The sequence below is a fragment of the Bos grunniens genome, chromosome 8 (assembly GCF_055505025.1).
Source record: "Bos grunniens cultivar Pamir isolate PY7600 chromosome 8, Bosgru_T2T1.0, whole genome shotgun sequence".
Classification (NCBI taxonomy): domain Eukaryota; kingdom Metazoa; phylum Chordata; class Mammalia; order Artiodactyla; family Bovidae; genus Bos; species Bos grunniens.
This window is the reverse complement of record NC_141172.1, coordinates 69,174,334-69,195,045: the sequence shown is the minus strand read 5'-3', so window position 1 is coordinate 69,195,045 and position 20,712 is coordinate 69,174,334. Positions and strand designations below refer to the sequence as shown.

Below are 20,712 nucleotides of genomic sequence, written 5' to 3'. Positions count from 1 at the left end.
CCCCATGGACTGCAGCCTACCAGGCTCCTCTGTCCATGGGATTCTCCAGGCAAGAAGAGTACTCGAGTGGGGTGCCATCGCTTTCTCCGAATTAACGTGTGAATGCATGCTAAGTCACTTCAGTCGTGTCCTACCCTTTGTAACCCTATGGACTGTAGCTCGCCATGCTCCTCTATCCAAGGGGTTCTCCAGGCAAGAATGGAGTGGGTTGTCGTGCCCTCCCCCAGGGAATCTTCCCGATCCAGGGACTGAACCCACATCTCTTTAAGTCTCTTGCATTGGCAGGTGGGTTCTTTACCACTGGTGCCACCTGGGAAGCTCTTCCAATTAAAGATGTTCTATTAAAAGAATAGGGGGTTGGGAGAAATGGGGAGTAAAATTTTTTTTAATTAAAGAAAAAAAAGTGACCTGAAGATTCACATTTTTAAATCACCATAAAATAAGTGCAAATTGAACTCAAAAGAATAGGGAAAAAATAATAATATGAGTAGAAATCAATGAAATAGAATACAAATAATGAAAGGAATTGACACACCAAGTGTTGATTCTCTGAAATGGTTAACAAAATTAACAAACCAAATTTTAAAAGAAAAAAGGCCAAAAAACAAAAAGTACCAATATCAACAATTAATGATAAGATATTATAACAAACTCTGCAGCCATAGAAAGGACAATAAGGGGAACTTAGGAATAATTTCATGCTGATAAATTTGACAACTTGAATAAAATGGACAAATTCCTTGAAAATATTACTTAGCAAAAGAGATACAAGATGAAAATAAAATCTGATTAATCCTATATCTTTTTATGAATGAGAATTCATCACTTAAAATCTTACAGCAATGAAAACTGCAGGCCCATGTAGTTTCATTGAGGAATTCTATAAATATTCATAGAAAAAATAATATCAGTCATATACAGATTCTTTCAGAAAATATGAACAGGCAACAGTTCTTCACTGTTTTATAAAGCCAGCACAACCCTGGTATCAAAAACTTACAATGACATTACCAAAAAAAAAAAAGAAAATACCAATGGACATCTATTATAAATATACATGCAAAAATCCTTCATGAAGGGACTCCCCTGGTGGTCCAGTGGTTAACACTCTCCCTTTCCAACACAGGGCTTCCCTGGTGACTCAGATGGTAAAGAATCTGCCTGCAGTGGGGGAGACCCAGATTTGATCCCTGGGTTGGGAACATCCCTTGGAGAAGGGAATGGGTACCCACTCCATTATTCTTGCCTGGAAAATTCCATGGACAGAGGAGCCTGGCTGGCTACAGTCCATGGGGTCGCGAAGTCAGACACAACTGAGCGACTAACACTTTCACTTGCATAGTTTGAAATCAGGAAGCAAGATGCCACCAGCCTTCCTTATCTTTTTTAAAAAATTACTTTGGCTCTTCGGAGTCTTTTGTGGTTCTGTAAAAAGTTTAATTATTTGTCCTATTTCTGTGAAAAGTGCCATTGAAATATGGATAAAACTTGCATCAAATCTATAGATTTCTATGGGTATATGGACATTTAAAAATATTGATTATTCAAATCCATAAGCATGGACTGCTTTCCCATTTATTTGTGCAGTTTTCAATGTACAGGTCTTTGACCTCCTTGGCTAAATTTATTCAACTTATTCATAGGAATTTTAATTTTTTCATGCCATTGTAAATTAAATTGTTTTCTTATTTCTCTTCCTGCTGGTTTGTTATTCATGTAAAGAAATGCACCATATGTTTTCATATTGATTTTTATATCCTGTAACTATACTGGCTTCATTTATTAGTCTTAAGAGGTTTTTTTAAAATGGAGTGTTTAGCATTTTGACGGTGGTGTTGGAGAAGACTCTTGAGAGTCCCTTGGACTGCAAGGAAATCTAAAGCAGTCCATTCTGAAGGAGATCAGCCCTGGGATTTCTTTGGAAGGAATGATGCTAAAGCTGAAACTCCAGTACTTTGGCCACCTCACGCAAAGAGTTGACTCATTGGAAAAGACTCTGATGCTGGGAGGGATTGGGGGCAAGAGGAGAAGGGGACGACAGAGGATGAGATGGCTGGATGGCATCACTGACTCGATGGATGTGAGTGTGAGTGAACTCTGAGAGTTGGTGATGGACAGGGAGGCCTGGCGTGCTGCGATTCATGGGGTCGCAGAGAGTCGGACACGACTGAGCGACTGATTTGATCTGATACATAATATCATGTCACCTGCAAAATGTGACACTTTTACTTCCTCCTTTCCAAGTTGGATGCTTTTTATTTCTTTTTCTTACCTAATCGCTCTGGCTGGGACTTCCAATACTATGTTAAATAAAGATGACAAAAGTGAGTGTCTGTATCTTGTTCCTGATCTTAGAGGAGATAATTTCAGCTTTTCAGTATAGAATGTGGTGTTTGCTGTGGCCTTGTCACATAGGGTTGTATATGTTGAGGTGTATTTCCTCTGTGTCTGCTTTGTTGAGAGTTGTATCGTAAATCAATATTGAATTTGTCAAATGCTTTTTTTGTACCCATTGAGATGATCATATGACTTTTGTTCTTCATTTTATTAATGTGGTATATCACACTGACTGATTTGTGATTTTTTTTTGATTTGTAAATTTTGAACCATAGTTTGCATCCTTAGAATAAATCCCACTGATTATGTTGTATGGTCCTTTTAATGTAGTGTTGAATTCAGCTTTCTAAAATTTTGTTGATGACTTTTGCATTTGTGTTCATCAAGAATATTGGCCTGTAAATTTCTTTGTGTGTGTATGTGGCTGACTTCTAGTCGACCTGAATATAGGCACTGAGATCTTCCCCTTTGGGATAGTGTTACTGAAAGTGTGTGTGTGGGTCTGGCTGCTCTCTGCCCAAAAGCCAATAAGCAGGCCAGGTTGGTGGTAAGGAAAGTTTGCTTTATTTCAGATGCGGACAACTGGGGGGCGAGAGTGGTGAACATCTCTCCGAAGGCCGACTCCCCGCCCCCACCGGCAACCTGTGGGCAAGAGCTTTTATAGACAGAAGTGAGGAGGGAACCACATATAGAAACAGCAGAGTCAGCTCTGATAGTCATCTTCAAATTGGTCATCGGTGGTCTGACCAGCATCATCTTGATTGTTTTAGGTACAGTTCCAGGGTCCATTTGTTTCCATTTCTCTGAGGCCAGTTCTTGGAATTGTGGCACCTCATATCCTGGGTACAGTCTGGTCATCATGTAGTTAACTTCTCCACTTGGGGTTTCAGTATCTATAAGACAGCTCAGCATGAAGATGCTCAACATCACTCATTATCAGAGAAATGCAAATCAAAACCACAGTGAGGTACCATCTCACACGGGTCAGAATGGCTGCTATCAAAAAGTCCACAAACAATAAATGCTGGAGAGGGTGTGGAGAAAAGGGAACCCTCTTACACTGTTGGTGGGAATGCAAAGTAGTACAGCCACTATGGAGAACAGGGTGGAGATTCCTTTAAAAACTGGAAATCAAAATGCCATACGACCCAGCAATCCCACCGCTGGGCATACACACCAAGGAAACCAGAATTGAAAGAGACATGTGTACTCGAATGTTCATCGCAGCACTGTTTACAATAGCTAGGTCACGGAAGCAACCTAGATGTCCATCAGCAGATGAATGGATAAGAAAGCTGTGGTACATATACACAATGGAATATTACTCAGCTATTAAAAAGAGTGCATTTGAATCAGTTCTAATGAGGTGGATGAAACTGGAGCCTATTATACAGAGTGAAGTAAGTCAGAAAGAAAAACACCAATACAGTATACTAAGACAAATATATATGGAATTTAGAAAGATGGTAATGATAACCCTGTATGTGAGACAGCAAAAGAGATACAGATATAAAGAACAGACTTTTGGACTCTGTGGGAGAAGATGAGGGTGGGATGATTTGAGACAATAGCATTGAAATATGTATATTATCATAGTTAACTAGATCGCCAGTCTAGGTTTGATGCATGAGACAGGGTGCTCAGGGCTGGTGCACGGTGATGACCCTGAGAGATGGGATGGGTAAGGAGGTGGGAGGGGGTTCAGGATGAGGAACACATGTACACCCATGGCTGATTCATGTCAATGTATGGCAAAAACCACTACAATATTGTAATTAGCCTCCAGTTAAATTAATTTAAAAAAAAAAGACAGCTCACAGGATATGGCTCAGAATATTATCTATAGCCCTTGAGAAAGAACTAAAGATCCTTGACTAAGTTTAATGACTACATTATTATAATTTGGTCTCCTTTGACTATTTTCCTTTGTTTCTGCATTTCTCACTTCTTTGATGAAACTTATTCTTGGACTGAAGTTTTCCATAGACAAGAGGCAGGCAGAGGACGTAGTGGGGGGAGCGCAAGGACCATAGTGTCCTGCTCCGTTGCAATAGGACAGGTCTTGGCACATGCTCAACTACTGGGAACTCTTAAAAAATATAGTAGGCTGCTTCAACAATCCCAAGAGTTTGAGAGATGACTAAGAGCAGGGGTAGGGCTGAATGAAAAATTCATTTCCTACACAAGGCCACTCCTTCAAGACTGGGAGAGAGGTGGTTGTTTCATCTACTGTCTAGAAACAAACACAGAGAATCAAGCAAAATGAAGAAACAGAGAAACCTGTTCCAAGTGACTAAATAGATAAAGCCTTAGAAAGAAGCCTTAATGAAATGGAGATAAATAATTTAGTTGATAAAGGGTTCAAAGTAATGGTCATAAAGAAGCTTGCTGAACTGGGGAGAAGAATGGATGAATACAGTGAGAACTTCAACAAAGAGATGGAAAATATAAGAAACTGTCAAATAGAAGCCACAGAGCTGAAACATACAATAACTGAACTGAAAAACAATAGAAGGGTTCAGCAGCAGACTAGGTAAAGTAAAGAAAGGATCAGTCATCTCAAAGACAAAGCAGTGGAAACTTCCCTGGTGGTCCGTGGTTAAGACTCCAGCTTACAATGCAGGGGAAAGTGAAAGTGAAAGTCGCTCAGTCGTGTCGGACTATTTGGGACCCCATGGACTGTGTGGATCACAATAAACTGTGGAAAACTCTGAAAGAGATGGGAATACCAGACCACCTGACCTGCCTCTTGAGAAACCTGTATGCAGGTCAGGAAGCAACAGTTAGAACTGGACATGGAACAACAGACTGGTTCCAAACAGGAAAAGGAGTATGTCAAGGCTATGTATTGTCACCTTGCTTATTTAACTTCTATGCAGAGTACATCATGAGAAACGTTGGACTGGAAGAAGCACAAGCTGGAATCAAGATTGCCGGGAGAAATATCAATAACCTCAGATATGCAGATGACACCACCCTTATGGCAGAAAGTGAAGACGAGCTAAGAAGCCTCTTGATGAAAGTGAAAGAGGAGAGTGAAAAAGTTGGCTTAAAGCTCAACATTCAGAAAAATAAGATCATGGCATCTGGTCCCATCACTTCATGGCAAATAGATGGGGAAGCAGTGTCAGACTTTATTTTGGGGGCTCCAAAATCACTGCAGATGGTGATTGCAGCCGTGAAATTAAAAGATGCTTACTCCTTGGAAGGAAAGTTATGACCAATCTAGATAGCATATTCAAAAGCAGAGACATTACTTTGCCAACAAAGGTCCGTCTAGTCAAGGCTATGGTTTTTCCAGTGGTCATGTATGGATGTGAGAGTTGGACTGTGAAGAAAGCTGAGCACCGAAGAATTGATGCTTTTGAACTGTGGTGTTGGAGAAGACTCTTGAAAGTCCCTTGGGCTGCAAGGAGATCCAACCAGTCCATTCTAAAGGAGATCAGTCCTGGGTGTTCTTTGGAAGGACTGATGCTAAAGCTGAATCTCCAATACTTTGGCCACCTCATGTGAAGAGTTGACTCAATGGAAAAGACTCTGATGCTGGGAGGCATGGGGGGCAGGAGGAGAAGGGGACGACAGAGGATGAGATGTCTGAATGGCATCACTGACAGGATGGACGTGAGTTTGAGTGAACTCCGGGAGTTGGTGATGGATAGGGAGGCCTGGCGTGCTGCAATTCATGGGTTCGCAAAGAGTTGGACAGGACTGAGTGACTGAACTGAACTGGACTATACAGTCCATGAAATTCTCCAGGCCAGAATGCTGGAATGGGTAGCCGTTCCCTTCTCCAGGGGATCCTCTTAACCCAAGGATCAAACCCAGGTCTCCCACATTGCAGGTGGATCCTTTACCAGCTGAGCCATCAGAAAAGCCCAAGATTACTGGAGTGGGTAGCCTATCCCTTCTCTAGCAGATCTTCCCTACCCAGGAATTGAACTGTGGTCCCCTGCACTGCAAGTGGATTCTTTACCAGCTGAGCTACCAGAAAGCAATGCAGAGGATGTAGGTTCAATCCCCAGTCAGGGAACTAAGGTCCCATATGCCACGGTGCAACTAAGCCCATGCTGCAACTGCTGACCTCACACACCACAACTTGAGAGTCCATGCACTGCAACAAAAGATCCCATGTGACAAAACTAAGACCTGATGCAACCAAATAAATAGGCAAATATATATTTTAAAAAATGTTTTAAAAAAGACCAGGCAGTGGAACTCACCCAATCAGAACATCAGAGAGGAAAAAGAATGAAATACAGTGAAGATAGCTTCAGGACCTTATGGGACAACATTAAAGGATATTATAGGGCAATACTGCATTATAGGGCTCCAAAAGAGAACTAGAAAGGGGCAGAAAACTTATGTGATTAAATAATGGCTGAAAACTTACCTAATGTGGGGAAGGAATCAGACACCTAGATATAGGAAGCTCAGAAAGTTCCAAATAAGGACCTTAAAGAGATCCTTACTGCTGCTGCTGCTGCTGCTGCTGCTGCCTTAAAGAGCTCCTTACTAAGACACATTATAATTAAAATGTCAAAAGTTAAAGATAATGGAGAGAATATTAAAAACAGCAAGAGAAAAACAACTTGTTACCTACAAGGGAACCCCCATAAGGCTATCAACAGACTTTTCAGCACAAAAATTGCAAGTCAGAAGGGAGTGGCACAATATATTCAAAATGCTAAAAGGAAAAAAACGTCTAACTAGTAATACTCTTCATAGCAAAGTGATTATTCATAAACAAAACAGTTTTCCAGACAGGTGGCGCTAGTGCTAAAGAACTCGCCTGCCAATTCAGGAGACTCAGGAGATGCAGGTTCCAGCCCTGGGTGGGGAAGATCCTCTGGAGGAGGACATGGCAACTCACTCCAGTATTCTTGCCTGGAAAATTCCATGGGCAGAGGAGCCTGGTGGGCTCCAAAAAGTCGGACATGACTGAGCACATTATGGTTATGGTGAGACAAACAAAAGCTAAAGGAGTTAATCACTAAACTGGCCTTAAAACAGATGTTAAAAAAATTTTTTTTAAGCTGAAAATAAAAGCCATCAAATAATAACAAGAACAGATATGAAAGAATAAATCTCACTGGAAGGTAAATATTTAGTAACAGTACTGGTTTGATTACCTATAAAGCTAATATGAAGCTTAAAGACAAAAGCAGTAAAAATAACTATGATTACAATAATTAACAAAGGGATATTCAAGATGAAAAGATGTGAAAAGTGACATCAAAAATGTACAATGTTGGGGGTAGGAGACTAAAAATGATGAGCTTTAGAATGGGATCACACTTGTTATCAACTTAAAATAGACTGTTATAGATATAAGTTGCCATATGTAGGGCTTCCTGGGTAGCTCAGCTGGTAAAGGCTCCCCTGCAGTGCAGGAGAGTCCGATTCAATTCCTGGGTTGGGAGGTTCCCCTGGAGAAGGGATAGGCTACCTACTTCAGTATTCTGGCTGCTGTTGCTGCTGCTGCTGCTAAGTCACTTCAGTCGTGTCCGACTCTCTGCGACCCCAGAGACGGCAGCCCACCAGGCTCCCCCGTCCCTGGGATTCTCCAGGCAAGAACACTGGAGTGGGTTGCCATTTCCTTCTCCAGTGCATGAAAATGAAAAGTGAAAGTGAAGTCTCTCAGTTGTGTCCGACTCTTAGCGACCCCCTGGACTGCAGCCCACCAGGCTCCTCCGTCCGTGGGATTTTCCAGGCAAGAGTTCAGTATTCTTGGGCTTCACAAAACAAAACCTATAGTTAATACACAAAAGATCAATGTCTTTTAAAACCTGAGGATAGTTCCTTAACGTTTGATCCTGTGATCTGATTTTTTGTTTGTTTGCACTAAGTATAATGCTTATTTGTAAAAGTGTGTGTGAGTGTGTGTATGTGTGTGTGAACTGCTTGAGGAGGGAGAGGGAGTCTCCTCATGGGCCAGGGTACCTGATTCTTGGTCCACACACTTGACTTTGCTCCAGGGGGTACAAGCCATGGCCACGAGCTTCCTCTCAGGGCACCTGGGTACAGACACAGGGATGATGTAGGGGACCCAACAGGGCCAGCTGGCTGGATGAGGAGGAGGAAGGGGCAAGCTCCTGTCCCAGGTCTCCTGACAAGACAGTGGAGAGGGGACAGGCTTCTGCTGTCTGCAGGTCAGGATCCCCTCAGTCCCCCTCATTGGGTGGGAAAAGGATCCAGGCTTGTGCCCTGCAGCCCCCGGGCTCCTGCTGAGTGTTCAGAGCTGTCCTTGCAGGGCCTCTGCAAGGCCCACCCTGGCCTCCATGGGCTGCAGGGGGAGTCCTGTGAGGGGAGGCCTCATCTAAGTCAAGGGTCACAAGGGTGTGGGCACAAGCTGAGCTTCATCCTTTAGTCAAGCTTTAAATACGAGGCCCTCTCGTCCTCCACCTGTTGACTCTTCCTACCAACCTCAGCCAACACTGGAGTGTCAGAGGACAGCGAATTACTATTGACCTTCAAGTCCCCAAATAGGAAAGATTCAGGTGCTACTGGGGAACAGGGCTGGGTGTGAGGCCAGTCAAGTTGGCTCAGGGTTTTATGGGAACCTTGAAGGAGCACACTCGTGGCCTCATTATGACTCTGTCTGCTGTCAGCACCTTTGGGCTTTCTAGGCCCCTTCTTGCTTACAAAAATAATTAAAGATTACATTTCGGACTCAATAGGTATAAAGATGAATATAACTGAGATTGAACTCTATGCAAATAGTTTTGTATGATTTCAAGATTTTTTTAAAAATTGGAGTGTAATTGCTTTACAATATTGTATTATTTTCTGCTGTACAATGAAATGAATCAGCTATATGTATACACATAGCCCTCCCTCTTAGACATCCTCAATCCTCCAGGTCATCACAGAGAATGAAGCTGAATTCCCTGTGCTATACAGCAGGTTCGCACTAGTTATTTATTTTACACGTGGCGGTGTGTATATGTCAATCCCAATCTCTCAGTTCATCCCATCCCTCCCTCCCCCACCTCCGCCCCCGTCCCATGTCCAGATGTGTGTCCTCTACATCTGTGTCTCTCCTCCTGCCCTGCAATAGGTTCATCTGTACCATTTCTCTAGATTCTACATATATACTGAAAAATTTTTCATGGGCCACTGATGGGATCATGGACCCTAACCTGCAGCCTGCTGTGCCCAGTGGAGAAGCTAGCTTGGCCTAAGGGGAAATGTGTTGAAGAGGTGTGGGGATGGACAGGGCAAGGGGCAGTGTGGGGCCACACAATCGGATGAGGAGGGGCTCTGCAGCCTCAGAAGACCCCACCAGCATGGGAAAGCCTGGGGGCGGTTGGGGCTCTATAGGAAGAGGGGAGAAAATGGGGTACACGGAAGCTCAGGAGTTTCCCTGGTGGCTCAGATGGTAAAGAGTCTGTCTGCCACACGGGAGACCCAGGTTTCACCCCTGGGTGGGGAAAATCCCCTGAGAAGGGAATGATCCCCTGATCCCCTGGAGAAGGCAGTGGCTACCCACTCCAGTATTCTTGCCTGGAGAATCCCATGGATAGAGGATCCTGGCAGGCTACAGTCCATGGGGTCGCAAACAGTTGGACATGACTTAGTGACTAAACAACAACAATCAATATAAAATACTGCTGGACTTTTTTTTCTTAAATATTGTCTTTGAAATTCAGAACGTATTTTTCACTTGCAACACATCTTGATTCAGAGAAGCTGTTTGAAGTGCTCCATTCCCATAAGGACCTGGTGATTACTCTATTGAACAGCACCACCTGGGCCTCTAGAACTTAGAGAAGGAAGTCCTAATTCCTGTTCTCAACGAGCTCGTAGTCCTTAAGAGACACAAAGAGGCACAGAACAAATACAGTGATGAGGGAAGAGCCTTCAAACAAAGCCCATGCCATTGGGCCCTGGCGGGAAAACAAGAGGAAAAATGGTCCGACCTGTAGAGAGTCACAGTGACCCAAAGGAAGGGGGTTCTGTGATCTGGAACTGAGCTGAAGACTTGGAAGAGCTGTCACAACCCGGGACCCCATGTCCCTAGGCTTGACCTTCACCTCCTGGGCTTTCCTCCTTCAGTGACCTCAGTCTTCCTTGCAGGATCTGTCTCTCTCATCTAATTCATATTTATTAATAGTGAAAGATGCTCTTAAAAAAACCCAACCTTTAAAACCTTTCCTCAATAATGTGTTATGATGATGACACTTCCTATTAATGATAAAAAACTAACTCTTCAATGATGATGATACAGCAACTAGGATGACTTCTGAAAAAGAATGATGTTTCTTCCTTATGCTCTTCTTATTGGATAATTAAAAGTAGGTGGATCAATCAATTAATTGTAATATATGAAACCAGAAGAGTACTGCAAAAATATGAGAAAAAATTTCTTACCACTTTGGAGAGGGGAAGAACTTCTTCAGTATGACAACAAATTATAAAACTTGCCTAAAGGATATATAAAAATTAAGAAAGCCAAAGGGACGGAATCATAACAAAGATAAAAACAAACTAGAAAAAAAGTACTCAGAACACAAATCACACTTAGAAATGTAACTTCCTTAATCTGTAAGGATTCATAATGAACCGAAAGAAGATCAACGCGAAAATGGTAGACATGAACATTATAAAACAATTAGATCAACAGACATCTATTGAATACTCCAGTCAAGAACAAAATACATTCTTCTCAAGTGTGCATGGAACATTCTCCAGAATAAACCTTATGCTGCTGCTAAGTCACTTCAGTTATGTCCGACTCTGTGCGACCCCATAGACGGCAGCCCACCAGGCTCCCCTGTCCCTGGATTCTCCAGGCAAGAACACTGGAGTGGGTTGCCATTTCCTTCTCCAATGTATGAAAGTGAAAAGTGAAAGTGAAGTTGCTCAGTCCTGTCCGACTCTTAGCGACCCCACGGACTGCAGCCTACCAGGCTCCTCCATCCATGGGATTTTCCAGGCAAGAGTACTGGAGTGGGGTGCCATTGCCTTCTCCAAATAAACCATATACTAGCTCATAAAACAAATATCAATATATTTAAAAGGAGAGCCATAATAGAACACATACCCTCCCACCACAATGGAATGAAATTAGAAATCACAAACAGGAAGGGATTGGGGAACTTCACAGCTATGATAAAATTTAAACAAGACACTTTCAAATAACCAGTTAGTCAAAGAAGATATCAAAAAAGAAATTGTTAAATATTTTGAGATAAATGAAACTGAAGATACCGTATACCAAAACTTATGGGATATAGCTAAAGCAGCTGAAAACTTAGAAAGAAATTTATGCCTATAAATGACTGCATTAAGGAAGAAGAAAAACCTCAAATCAATAACCTAATACTATTCAGTGACACACTAGAAAATGAAGAACATACTAAAGGTAAAGCAAACAGAGGAAGGAAATAGTACAGATTAGAACAGAAAGTAATGAAACTAAAGCTAGAAAAACAACAGAGTCCGTGCTGATGAACGTGTGATGGATCTTGTGGGGCCCTGGCCCTTCTGCTTGCCCAGGACTGCAGTAGAAACAGGAAAAGGCCGTTCTGGTCCCACCTTCTGCCCCAAGAGGAAGTGGTGAAGGAGGGAGATCAGGTTCATGGAGGGGAAGGGAGCCAGCTGTGGTAGACTGGCTGCTCTAAGCGATGTTATGTTACTTATTACCTGTCTTGTTTTCACTAGCTGTCAATATATTCCTGAAACCTAAAGCAGGCAGCACAGAGCGGGTGCTCCTATGGTTGTTGAATGATTGAATAAAGGCTGCATGTATGCCACTGTGTGGTTATTATAATATTTAGTAATAAGCCTCCTAAAACTAAAAATTTCTGATTTTTTCAAAATTATTACATTGAATATATTTGAAAATAAAACCATATATGTTTTCTGATGACGTTAGTAGGTGACTTTCTAGAAGAGTAGAATCTGGGTCAACCCACCAAACATATTTTGTACTTGTAAATATACAAGTGTATTTTTACTGTAACCCAGCCTCACACACACACTTGGGCACAGGTGCGTCCAGCTTTGGTTCCTGGAATTCAGTAGCTTTGATCTGAGGTTGTGGGTCTTTCTTTGTTTTATTTTTCCTAACTGTGAAAAAAAAATTTCATATGATCCATTTATTTATTTATATTTTTGGCTGCGGTAGGTCTTCATTGCTGCACGTGGGCTTGTTCTAGTTGCAGTGAGCAGGGGCTGCTCTTCAGTGCAGTGCCCAGGTTTCTCATTGCAGCGGCTTCTCTTGTTACGGAGCGTGGGCGCCAGGCACGCGGCCTCAGTAGTTCCAGCCCTTGGGCTCATTAGTTGCAGTTCGAGGGCTCTAGAGCTCTGGCTCAGTAGTTGTGGTGCGTGGGCTTAGTCGTTCCACAGCATGTGAGATCTTCCTGCACCAGAGATGGAACCTGTGTCCCCTGCATTGGCAGGCAGATTCTTATCCTTTGTGCTCCCAGGGAAGTCCTAAATTAAGTTTTAAGAAAAGAATGAGGTTGCATCCTAGTTTCATGTAGAAATTCTTGTCATTGTGGATACAGCCTCCTGTTTTGAGATGGTTTCAAAAAGTCAAAATTGGTACTTAATTTTATCTTTTCACCTTCCCTGGAGACTATCGCATGCTTTCATTTCCTTATTTAGACTACTGATAATGGTGCAAAGCATCTCCGCACTTGTGGAATAACTATTCTTCTGTTTTCCTAAGTGCCCTCATATATATTCCTCATTTGAGTCCCATATATCCTGGGATGGAGTGCCTGTCCTGATGGGGTGGGTGGGAAAGGACTACTGGGGCAGAAGAGACTGTGTGGGGTGCTGGGAGTGTTCTGTGTCTTGACTGGGTGATGGCTACTCAGCTGCATACAGTTATCAAAGCTGGAGCAGATACTTAAGAAGTGAGGATTACTGCAGGGAATGGTCTGTAAAAATAGAAACTATCAAAAGGAATCAACACAAAATTGTAGGGCTGAAAAGTCAAACAGCTGAAGTGAAAAATCCACACTACACGTGTTTAACTGTGCAATTGACCGGTAGAAGAAAGGATCGGTGAGCTTGACGATAGGACAAAAGAACACAGGACAGATAGCCTCTGCATGTGCATTTCCTAAAGAAAGCGGAGTCCCTGGTTTATCTCTTCTTCTAGACAGGGAAACAGTTGGAGATCCCTTTGAAGAGTTTGTTGATATTATCAAACAATACAAGAAATAGCTACATTATCCACTAGCTAGAAGAGACTCGTATATTCATGAATCCATGACCTAAATACATAACTTTATATAAAAAGAAGCATGTGTGTACTTTCCTCCCCCTCCTTGCAGTCTCCTCTGGAGAAGCTGTGAGTGGCACAGGGACAGGGGTGTATGTTCTTGCTGGGTCATTCACTCCTTCCTTCCCCTCTTTGTTCCTGCATGGGTGTGTCTCCTGCTCTGACTCAAGATTTCCAGGCACCAGGTTTCTTGGAGACTAGAATTCAGCCCCTCCTCCGTCCATCTCCTCCCTGCCCTTCCCCTGGGAAAGGGGCCCCAGCCGGGCCTGACTGCCCACAGCCTGCCCCAGTGGTGTCTCGGGTTGCACCTGGGCCTGCTAGGCTCCTGGAGGTGCAGACTGGCTGTGACAGCTGTCGGGAAGGTATCTTGCTTGCTGGGGTCCTCCTGTGGCCCCTCATTTGTGAGCCTCCTGCTACTCTGGGGACACCTTCTCTTTCTGTCCCCACTGGCCTTTCTGTCACCTTCTCAGTAGGCCTGGTGACTCAGCCCTGCAACCTCACAGAGACCTGTTTTTTTTTTTTTCTCTCTCCTGGACCTTAGGCCCTAGCTCTTCTCCCTTTGAGTTGCTAGGAGGCTCCACAGTCAGGCTTCTGTCCCCTTCCCAAAGCCAAGGTGCTGAGTACAGAGCTGTATCCACTCCCAGGGGCTGCCCTTCTGCCCCTGCCCATTGGCCCCTCTGCCTAACCCTGAAGCCATGGCAGCCCTCCAGTGCCATCTCTCCTCTGCTCCACAGTCTGCTCCTGCTCAGTTATCCCCGCTTTCCTCCAAACCAGCACCAGATGTCCTGTGACAGCTCACAATAGGAAACTCCCATCGTCCAGCTCTGTACCTTTTTTCCTGACATTTCACTTTTTCCCCAATCTCCCCACCCCAACATGGACACTACATCTCCTGTGGGGCTCTCTAACAGTTAGGAAGATAACCGTGAGAAGATAAGTGCATTCCCAAGATGGCATGTATCTGTTGTTATGTTGGAGCCCTTCAACCATCCTTTCTCCCAAAAACCTCAATCACCAGCATCCTGAGAGCCAAGAACTTGTGAATATATTTGAAAATAGATTATATTAGATTCTTGATGATGTTCTTACTAGAACATGGGGCTTCCTAGAAGAAATAGAATATCTGGGTTAACCTAGAGGGGTATTTTTTCCTACACACACACACACACACACACACACACACACAAATACCCATGCACTCTTTTGGTTCTTACCAACAGTTTGTTCATTTCGGTCTGGAGATTGGGGGAGCTATGATGTCAGGGTTGCTCACAACTGATTCCATGTACTTGTTCTGCCCCATGATGGAGAAAAGTCAGGCCCAGGACTGGAGTTGAGAAGTCAGAGTGTTTTATGTTGGGGCCGGGACAGGGGCAGGTCTGTACAGAGCTCTTCAGAATTCTGCAGGTGAATGAGGGCAGACCGTGGCAGAGTATTCACACCTTCAGAGGGAGCATGAGATCTTCAGAGGGGGAATGTCATCACCGTAGGGAGGGAAGACCCCGTGGGAGGGAAGTGGTCCAGACAAAGCTCACCCCCATCCTGTATGCCCTGGTCTGTAGCGGAAAGCAGGGACCTGCATTTCCTGGCTTCCCTGGTGGCTTAGATGGTAAAGAATCTGCCTGCAATGCAGGAGACCTGGGTTCAATGCTTGCGTCAGGAAGATCCCCTGGAGGAGGGAAAGGCAACCCACTCCAGTATTCTTGATTGGGAAATCCCATAGACAGAGGAGACTGGCAGGCTATAGTCCATAGGGTTGCAAAGAGTTTAGCAAGATTGCAACTAACACTAACTGTTATAGAAAATAAACATACCATTATGGCAACAATCAGATAATACATAAAGGTTCCTATGAGCAATCTCTCTCCAGCACTGTCCTGTTTGGCTCTTGACTGCAGCTAAGGACAGGGAGAAATCTGCCCATGAAAAGATGTCCCAAAAGGTGATGGGGTGACACATGACGTCACCCATACCATTCTCAGCTGCCCCAGGAGAAAGAGTAATGGCGGTTACAATGACTGCTCCCTCCAAAGCGGATTCATTCTGGTGTCTTCTTGTGTCCTTCCTCTAAAGGGGAGGATCCCACATGTGACTGGGCTTTTGAAAGCATAACTCCTTCACAAGAGAGGTCTGAGAGAAGCCTAGTGGTATTTGAATCTTGTTTAATGTTTTTTGATTGTAACTAAAGGGCAATAAGAAGTACCCTTTGCTGATCTAGAGGTGTCTTCCTTATCTGGAAGTTCTCTGCGTGGCATAATTCACAGGAAATCTGAAAACTTTTCCCCTAAGATCAGGAAAAAGACAAGGATGCCCCACTCACAACTTTTATCCACATAGTACTACAAGTCCAAGCCAGAGGAATTAGGCAAGGAAAAGAGGCATCCAAATAGGAAACCAAGAAGTAAAACTGTCACTGTTCTCAGATACATGATTTTATATATAGAAAACCCTCAAGACTCCATCAAAAACTCTTAGAATAAATGAATTCAATAAAGCTACAGGATACAAAATCAGCATGAAAAAAACCATTGTATTTCTTTATATTAATAATAAACCAGCAGAAAGAGAAATTAAGGAAATAATGTCATTTACAATTGCATCAAAAAGAATAAAATTTCTAGGAATAGATTTAACCATGGAGGTAAAAGATATGCATATTGAAAAGAAGACATTGAAGAAGACACATCTGTGACAACATGGATGGGCCTTGAGGGCATTATGCTAAGTGAAATAAACAGGACAGAGAAAGCAACTACAATATAATCTCTGTTATATGTGAGATCTTAAAAAAAAACAAGCTCAGAGATACAGGGAACAAACTGATAGCTGCCAGAAGTAGGAGGCAGCAGGGTGGGGTGGGAGAAATGGGTGAAGAGGATGAAAAGGCAAAAAGAAAAGAAAAAAGGACTGGATGTAAACTGAGAGTTAACAGACTCAAGAGAGTGTATGACTGCAGGCTTTAGCACAGGGACTGAGGAGGGTTTTGCGGGGCTGGTTAAAATGTCTCTTGCTTCCTCTTGGTTCTCAGTGTCATGGTAGGTGATGAGGCTGGGGGTACACAGGACCTCCACCAGCCCAAGTCATCCGTTGCATCCAATCTGCCTTGGGTTCTGTCTGGCAGCTCCCCTCCCCAGGACCAGCGTAGACTCCCCGCTCCCCTAGTTGGACTGTTAACAAAAGACCTGCCTCAGGCCTCAGGGGTCAAGGGACAAAATGTACCTTTTTTTAAATTGTTAAATTAAAAACAAAACAAAACACGGGGATTCCCGGGTGGTCCAGTGGTTAGGACTCTGTGCTTCCACTGCAGGGGCACAAGTTTGCTCCCTGGTCAGGGAACTAAGTTCCCACATGCCATAAGGCAGCCAAAAATAAAATGAAAAAAAAAAAAAAACACAGACACCTTTCTCCGACTTCCCTGGTGGTCCAGGGGTTAAGAGTCTGCTTGGCAAAGCAGGGACAGGGATTCGATCCCTGCTCCGAGAAGATTCCATATGCTTCAGAGCAACTAAGCTCCTGCACCACAACTTCTGAAGCCTGGGCTCTAGAGCCTGTACTCCACAACAAGAGAAGCCAGGGCAATGAGAAGCCCGCCCACCAGGACCAGAGAGTAGCCCCTGCTCTCCGCAACTTGAGAACAGCCAGTGCGCAGCAATGAAGACCTGGCACAGCCAGAAATGAATTAATTAATTAAAAAATTTTTTCCAAACTAACAAAACCCCAAACTTTCCTCAAGTCACACAGGGATTTATTGACTCTGGATGATCAGAATTCAGAGCTCTTAGTGGACATATTGGTATTCTGGTCCACAATTTAAAAAAAAAAAAACAAAATCCAATACAGGGTCTGGCTGCGGGGCACTGCTGTGACAAACAACACATACGAAAGCTCTTCCCCACCCTGGGCCCCCAGCAGGCTTCTGAGGGCGCAACTTCGAGAACACCTCCCAGGGCTGCCCAGCAGCCCAAGACAGAAACCCTTGTTTCCAGTCTGCAACATTCTGACAGGAAGCAGGCCTGTGGCGCTTCCTGTCCAGAAAGCAAAGGCAGAGAGGGATTTAACTCCTTTTGGAACCAGGCTCATCTGAGAGGAGATTATTCCTTTCAGTGGAAGAGGTTTTCATAATAAGGGTTCCTTTCTCTTTTTATGTTGCATGACTAAATCTGAAAGGCGCTGTAACAGACTTTGATGGAAACTTTAAAAAAAACAACAACAATTTGTACTTGCCTTGCTGTCATAAGCACTCACACCCTCATAGGATAGAGGGCCCAGCACCAGTGAAGTATGGGGGACAGACTTGAGCTCGGGAACAGCAGAAGTATGGAGTCCGTGGGGAGAGCTCACACATATCAGAGACCCTCTGGGAGGTGCGAGGAAGAGTAGAAGAAGATACTGGGAACCCTGAGGAGTGAATGCTAGCTTTTTAGGTACCATCAAAGGCGGTATGGTACCTTTTTAAAAATAGATTTTATTTAAAAGCCAGTATTTATTGATTTGTCTGCCTTGGGTCTTTGTTTCAGCAGGGGGGATCTTCCTTCCATCCTGTGGGTTTCTTTCCTTGTAGTGCATGCACTCTCTAGTTGTGGAAGGCAGGACTCAGTAGCTGGGGGTGTGCCAGCTCAGTAGCTTGAGGCATGTGGGATCTTAGTTCCCCCTCTCAGGGATCAAACCTGAGATCCCTGCATTGAAAGGCAGATCATTAACCACTGAAGCACCATGGAAATCCTGATTTGGTAACTTGTTGATCCTGGCAAACTAGGGAGATGGGACAGTCCAGGGTGACTTGGACCCTTCTCTGAGCCTGATGATAGGAAGTGCTGCATTGCCTCAATGTGAATGGTGACCCCAGTTTGTGAAACCAGAGACATTCAGAGTTGTGAACATAAAAAATAGGACTTGGTGGATGTATTCATCTGCAAATAAAGTGTTTCAACTACATAGTCATAGCCAGGCCACCTTCTTTCTCCTGGATGCCACTTATATTGGGGCGGGGAGTTATTCACCAGACTCCAAAATGTTCTGTTGGGTAGAACTTCAGGTTTATAAAATAAAAGTGACAAAAGTAAACTTAGAAACCGTGCTAATGATACTTCAGATCTTTGAAAAGTAGAGTTCACAACAGGAAAATATGGTGTGTATCATTTGCCTTTGGGGGCTTCCCTGGTGACTCAGTGGTAAAGAATCCACCTGCCAACGCAGGAGACTTGAGTTCCATCTTTGGGTCGGGAAGATCCCCTGGAGAAGGGAATGGCAACCCACTCCAGTATCCTTGCATGGGAAATCCCATGGACAGAGGAGCCTGGTGGGCCACAGAGTTGCAAAAGAGTTAGCCATGAGTTAGCAACTAAACAATTCTTTGCCTTTAAATAAATACTTATTTGTAATTCTATAGTAAAGTGATTATTAACACTATTTATATGATATAGGCCCAGGGCAAAAAGGTTCACGAGGTCTGTTTCATTTCCTAAGTACTTAAATCTCAGAAAGTGCAAGTGAGTCTGGCAACCTCCTCATTTTTCTAACAATTCAAAATTTCTTAGTTGACCCATCACTCCCCTACAGTACAGTACAGGGCACCTCTTGGATCTCCTTCTTGGCTGTCCATGTTCTCTGGCCTCCTTGGGGCCCTGGTCAATGAAGGGCGGCGCGGGGAGGAGCAGAAGCTGGGAGTGGGCAGAAGGCAGTAGTTAGAAGACAGGTGATTCATTCATTTTCTCAACCCGTGGGGCATTAGGACCTGCCTGGAACGCAGATTCTGAGTCTCTCCGGCCAGATGACAACAGAGCATGTGGGAGGTGCCCTGTCCCCACCTCCCAAAGGCACAGACCTGCCTGGCGCTGAATGAAAAACCGTGTCACACGAGGTTCGCTGGCGGAAATTCCCCTTTTGGTAAAGCCCGGGCTCCTCTCCTGAGCCACTCGTGATTGGCTGGAAGTGGTAATGATTATATCAGCAAGCACTGGCTCATTCGCTACCGCGGGTGGAGCAATCCCAAGTAGAGGTAGGCTAAGCTAAACAGCTGAGCTCCGCTCAGGGCACCTCGCAGGGGTGATCGCGCGCCCCACAAAACACACTTTCATTTCTGATGGCTCTGAAGGCTGTCACCCCGCGGCAACCTGGACAGCGAACGCTCCCCGACCGCACCAGGCAGCGGGGACAGAGGGCAGCAGCCTCCTCGAGCTCCCGGGCAGGGTGCACCCAGGGCCCCAGGCCTCGACTCCGGGGCCCCTGGGCTCTCATCTTCACCGTCTTGGGTGTCTTGCTGTTGGTGAGTTCCCGCCGCGAGTCCTGGCTCCAAAAGGCGCTCTTGGTGGCCCGGAAAAGGCCTGGGCGCGCCTGGCTGGGCAAATCCCTGCAGGACCCGCCTGGGCAAGTCCAATTCGCGGCGTGTTGGTGGGGGGCCCGAGAGGAGTGCGGATCCCTGGCGTCTACTTGCTGCCTGGAAGATCTGGCTCCTTGGAGAGCCTGACCTCTGGGTTGGCCCCAGGCCCTGGGAGCATCAGATCGTCATTTCTTTCCTTTCCCTTCCCTTTTCCCTCTGCCGACCCTCCTCACTCTTTTCTCTCTTTTGCTATTTTGCACTGCATGTATCTTCTAAAACGTGTCCTTTGTAAATCACTAAGTGTAGGCTCCATCTTCCCCCACCACTGCCTTAAGCACCCTTACATTTCCTTTTCTCTGAAAGGAGAACAACTTCAAAATTGCTTCCAGCTCCTTGCACTTTATGAACAGAAACCACCAATCAACTCAGCTTGGGTCAGATTCTCACCACTTTCTTTCAGAGGGGAGTTGGAGGCTCTGGGTGTGTTTCAGCACTGCTGGTGCTGCTGAGTCGCTTCACTCGTGTCCAACTCTGTGCGACCCCATAGACGGCAGCCCACCAGGCTTCCCCGTCCTTGAGTGTGCATTTTTAAGAAACTCACCATGGGGAAAAATGTGCACACTTGGCACCGCCTTCTTGCATTGTTTGAGGCTCTTTTCAAAGCTGCTTAGAGGGTCAAATAAAAAAAAAATTGAGGGTCTAACAAAGTTACAGGAATCGTGGAAATATGCATCTTTCATTGACCAAATTAGTACCAAAAATCTGGAAAGAAATAGCATTTTGTATTCACAAGAAGTATAGAATTCGTTTTTAGAGTATC

The 20,712-nt window shown here is 44.4% G+C and overlaps 1 protein-coding gene across 6 annotated transcripts in view; it reads left to right on the top strand.

Moving 5' to 3' along the window:
• LOC147367342 (tumor necrosis factor receptor superfamily member 10D-like) overlaps positions 1–20,712 on the top strand; it is a 47,927-nt gene that overhangs the window by 6,587 nt on the left and 20,628 nt on the right. Inside the window, exon 1 of one of the 6 annotated variants that reach the window (XM_086416423.1) lies at positions 2,972–3,107. The exons of 2 other annotated variants lie outside the window; for them this stretch is intronic. Coding sequence is in view for 3 of the 4 variants with exons in the window: in XM_086416424.1 (XP_086272550.1) it covers positions 19,656–19,838 (183 nt within the window). In the remaining variant the exon portion in view is untranslated. Of the gene's footprint in view, positions 1–2,971; positions 3,108–19,540; positions 19,839–20,712 lie in introns of those variants that run through there. 3 more of the 6 variants (XM_086416424.1, XM_086416419.1, XM_086416420.1) reach the window with 3 other exon arrangements.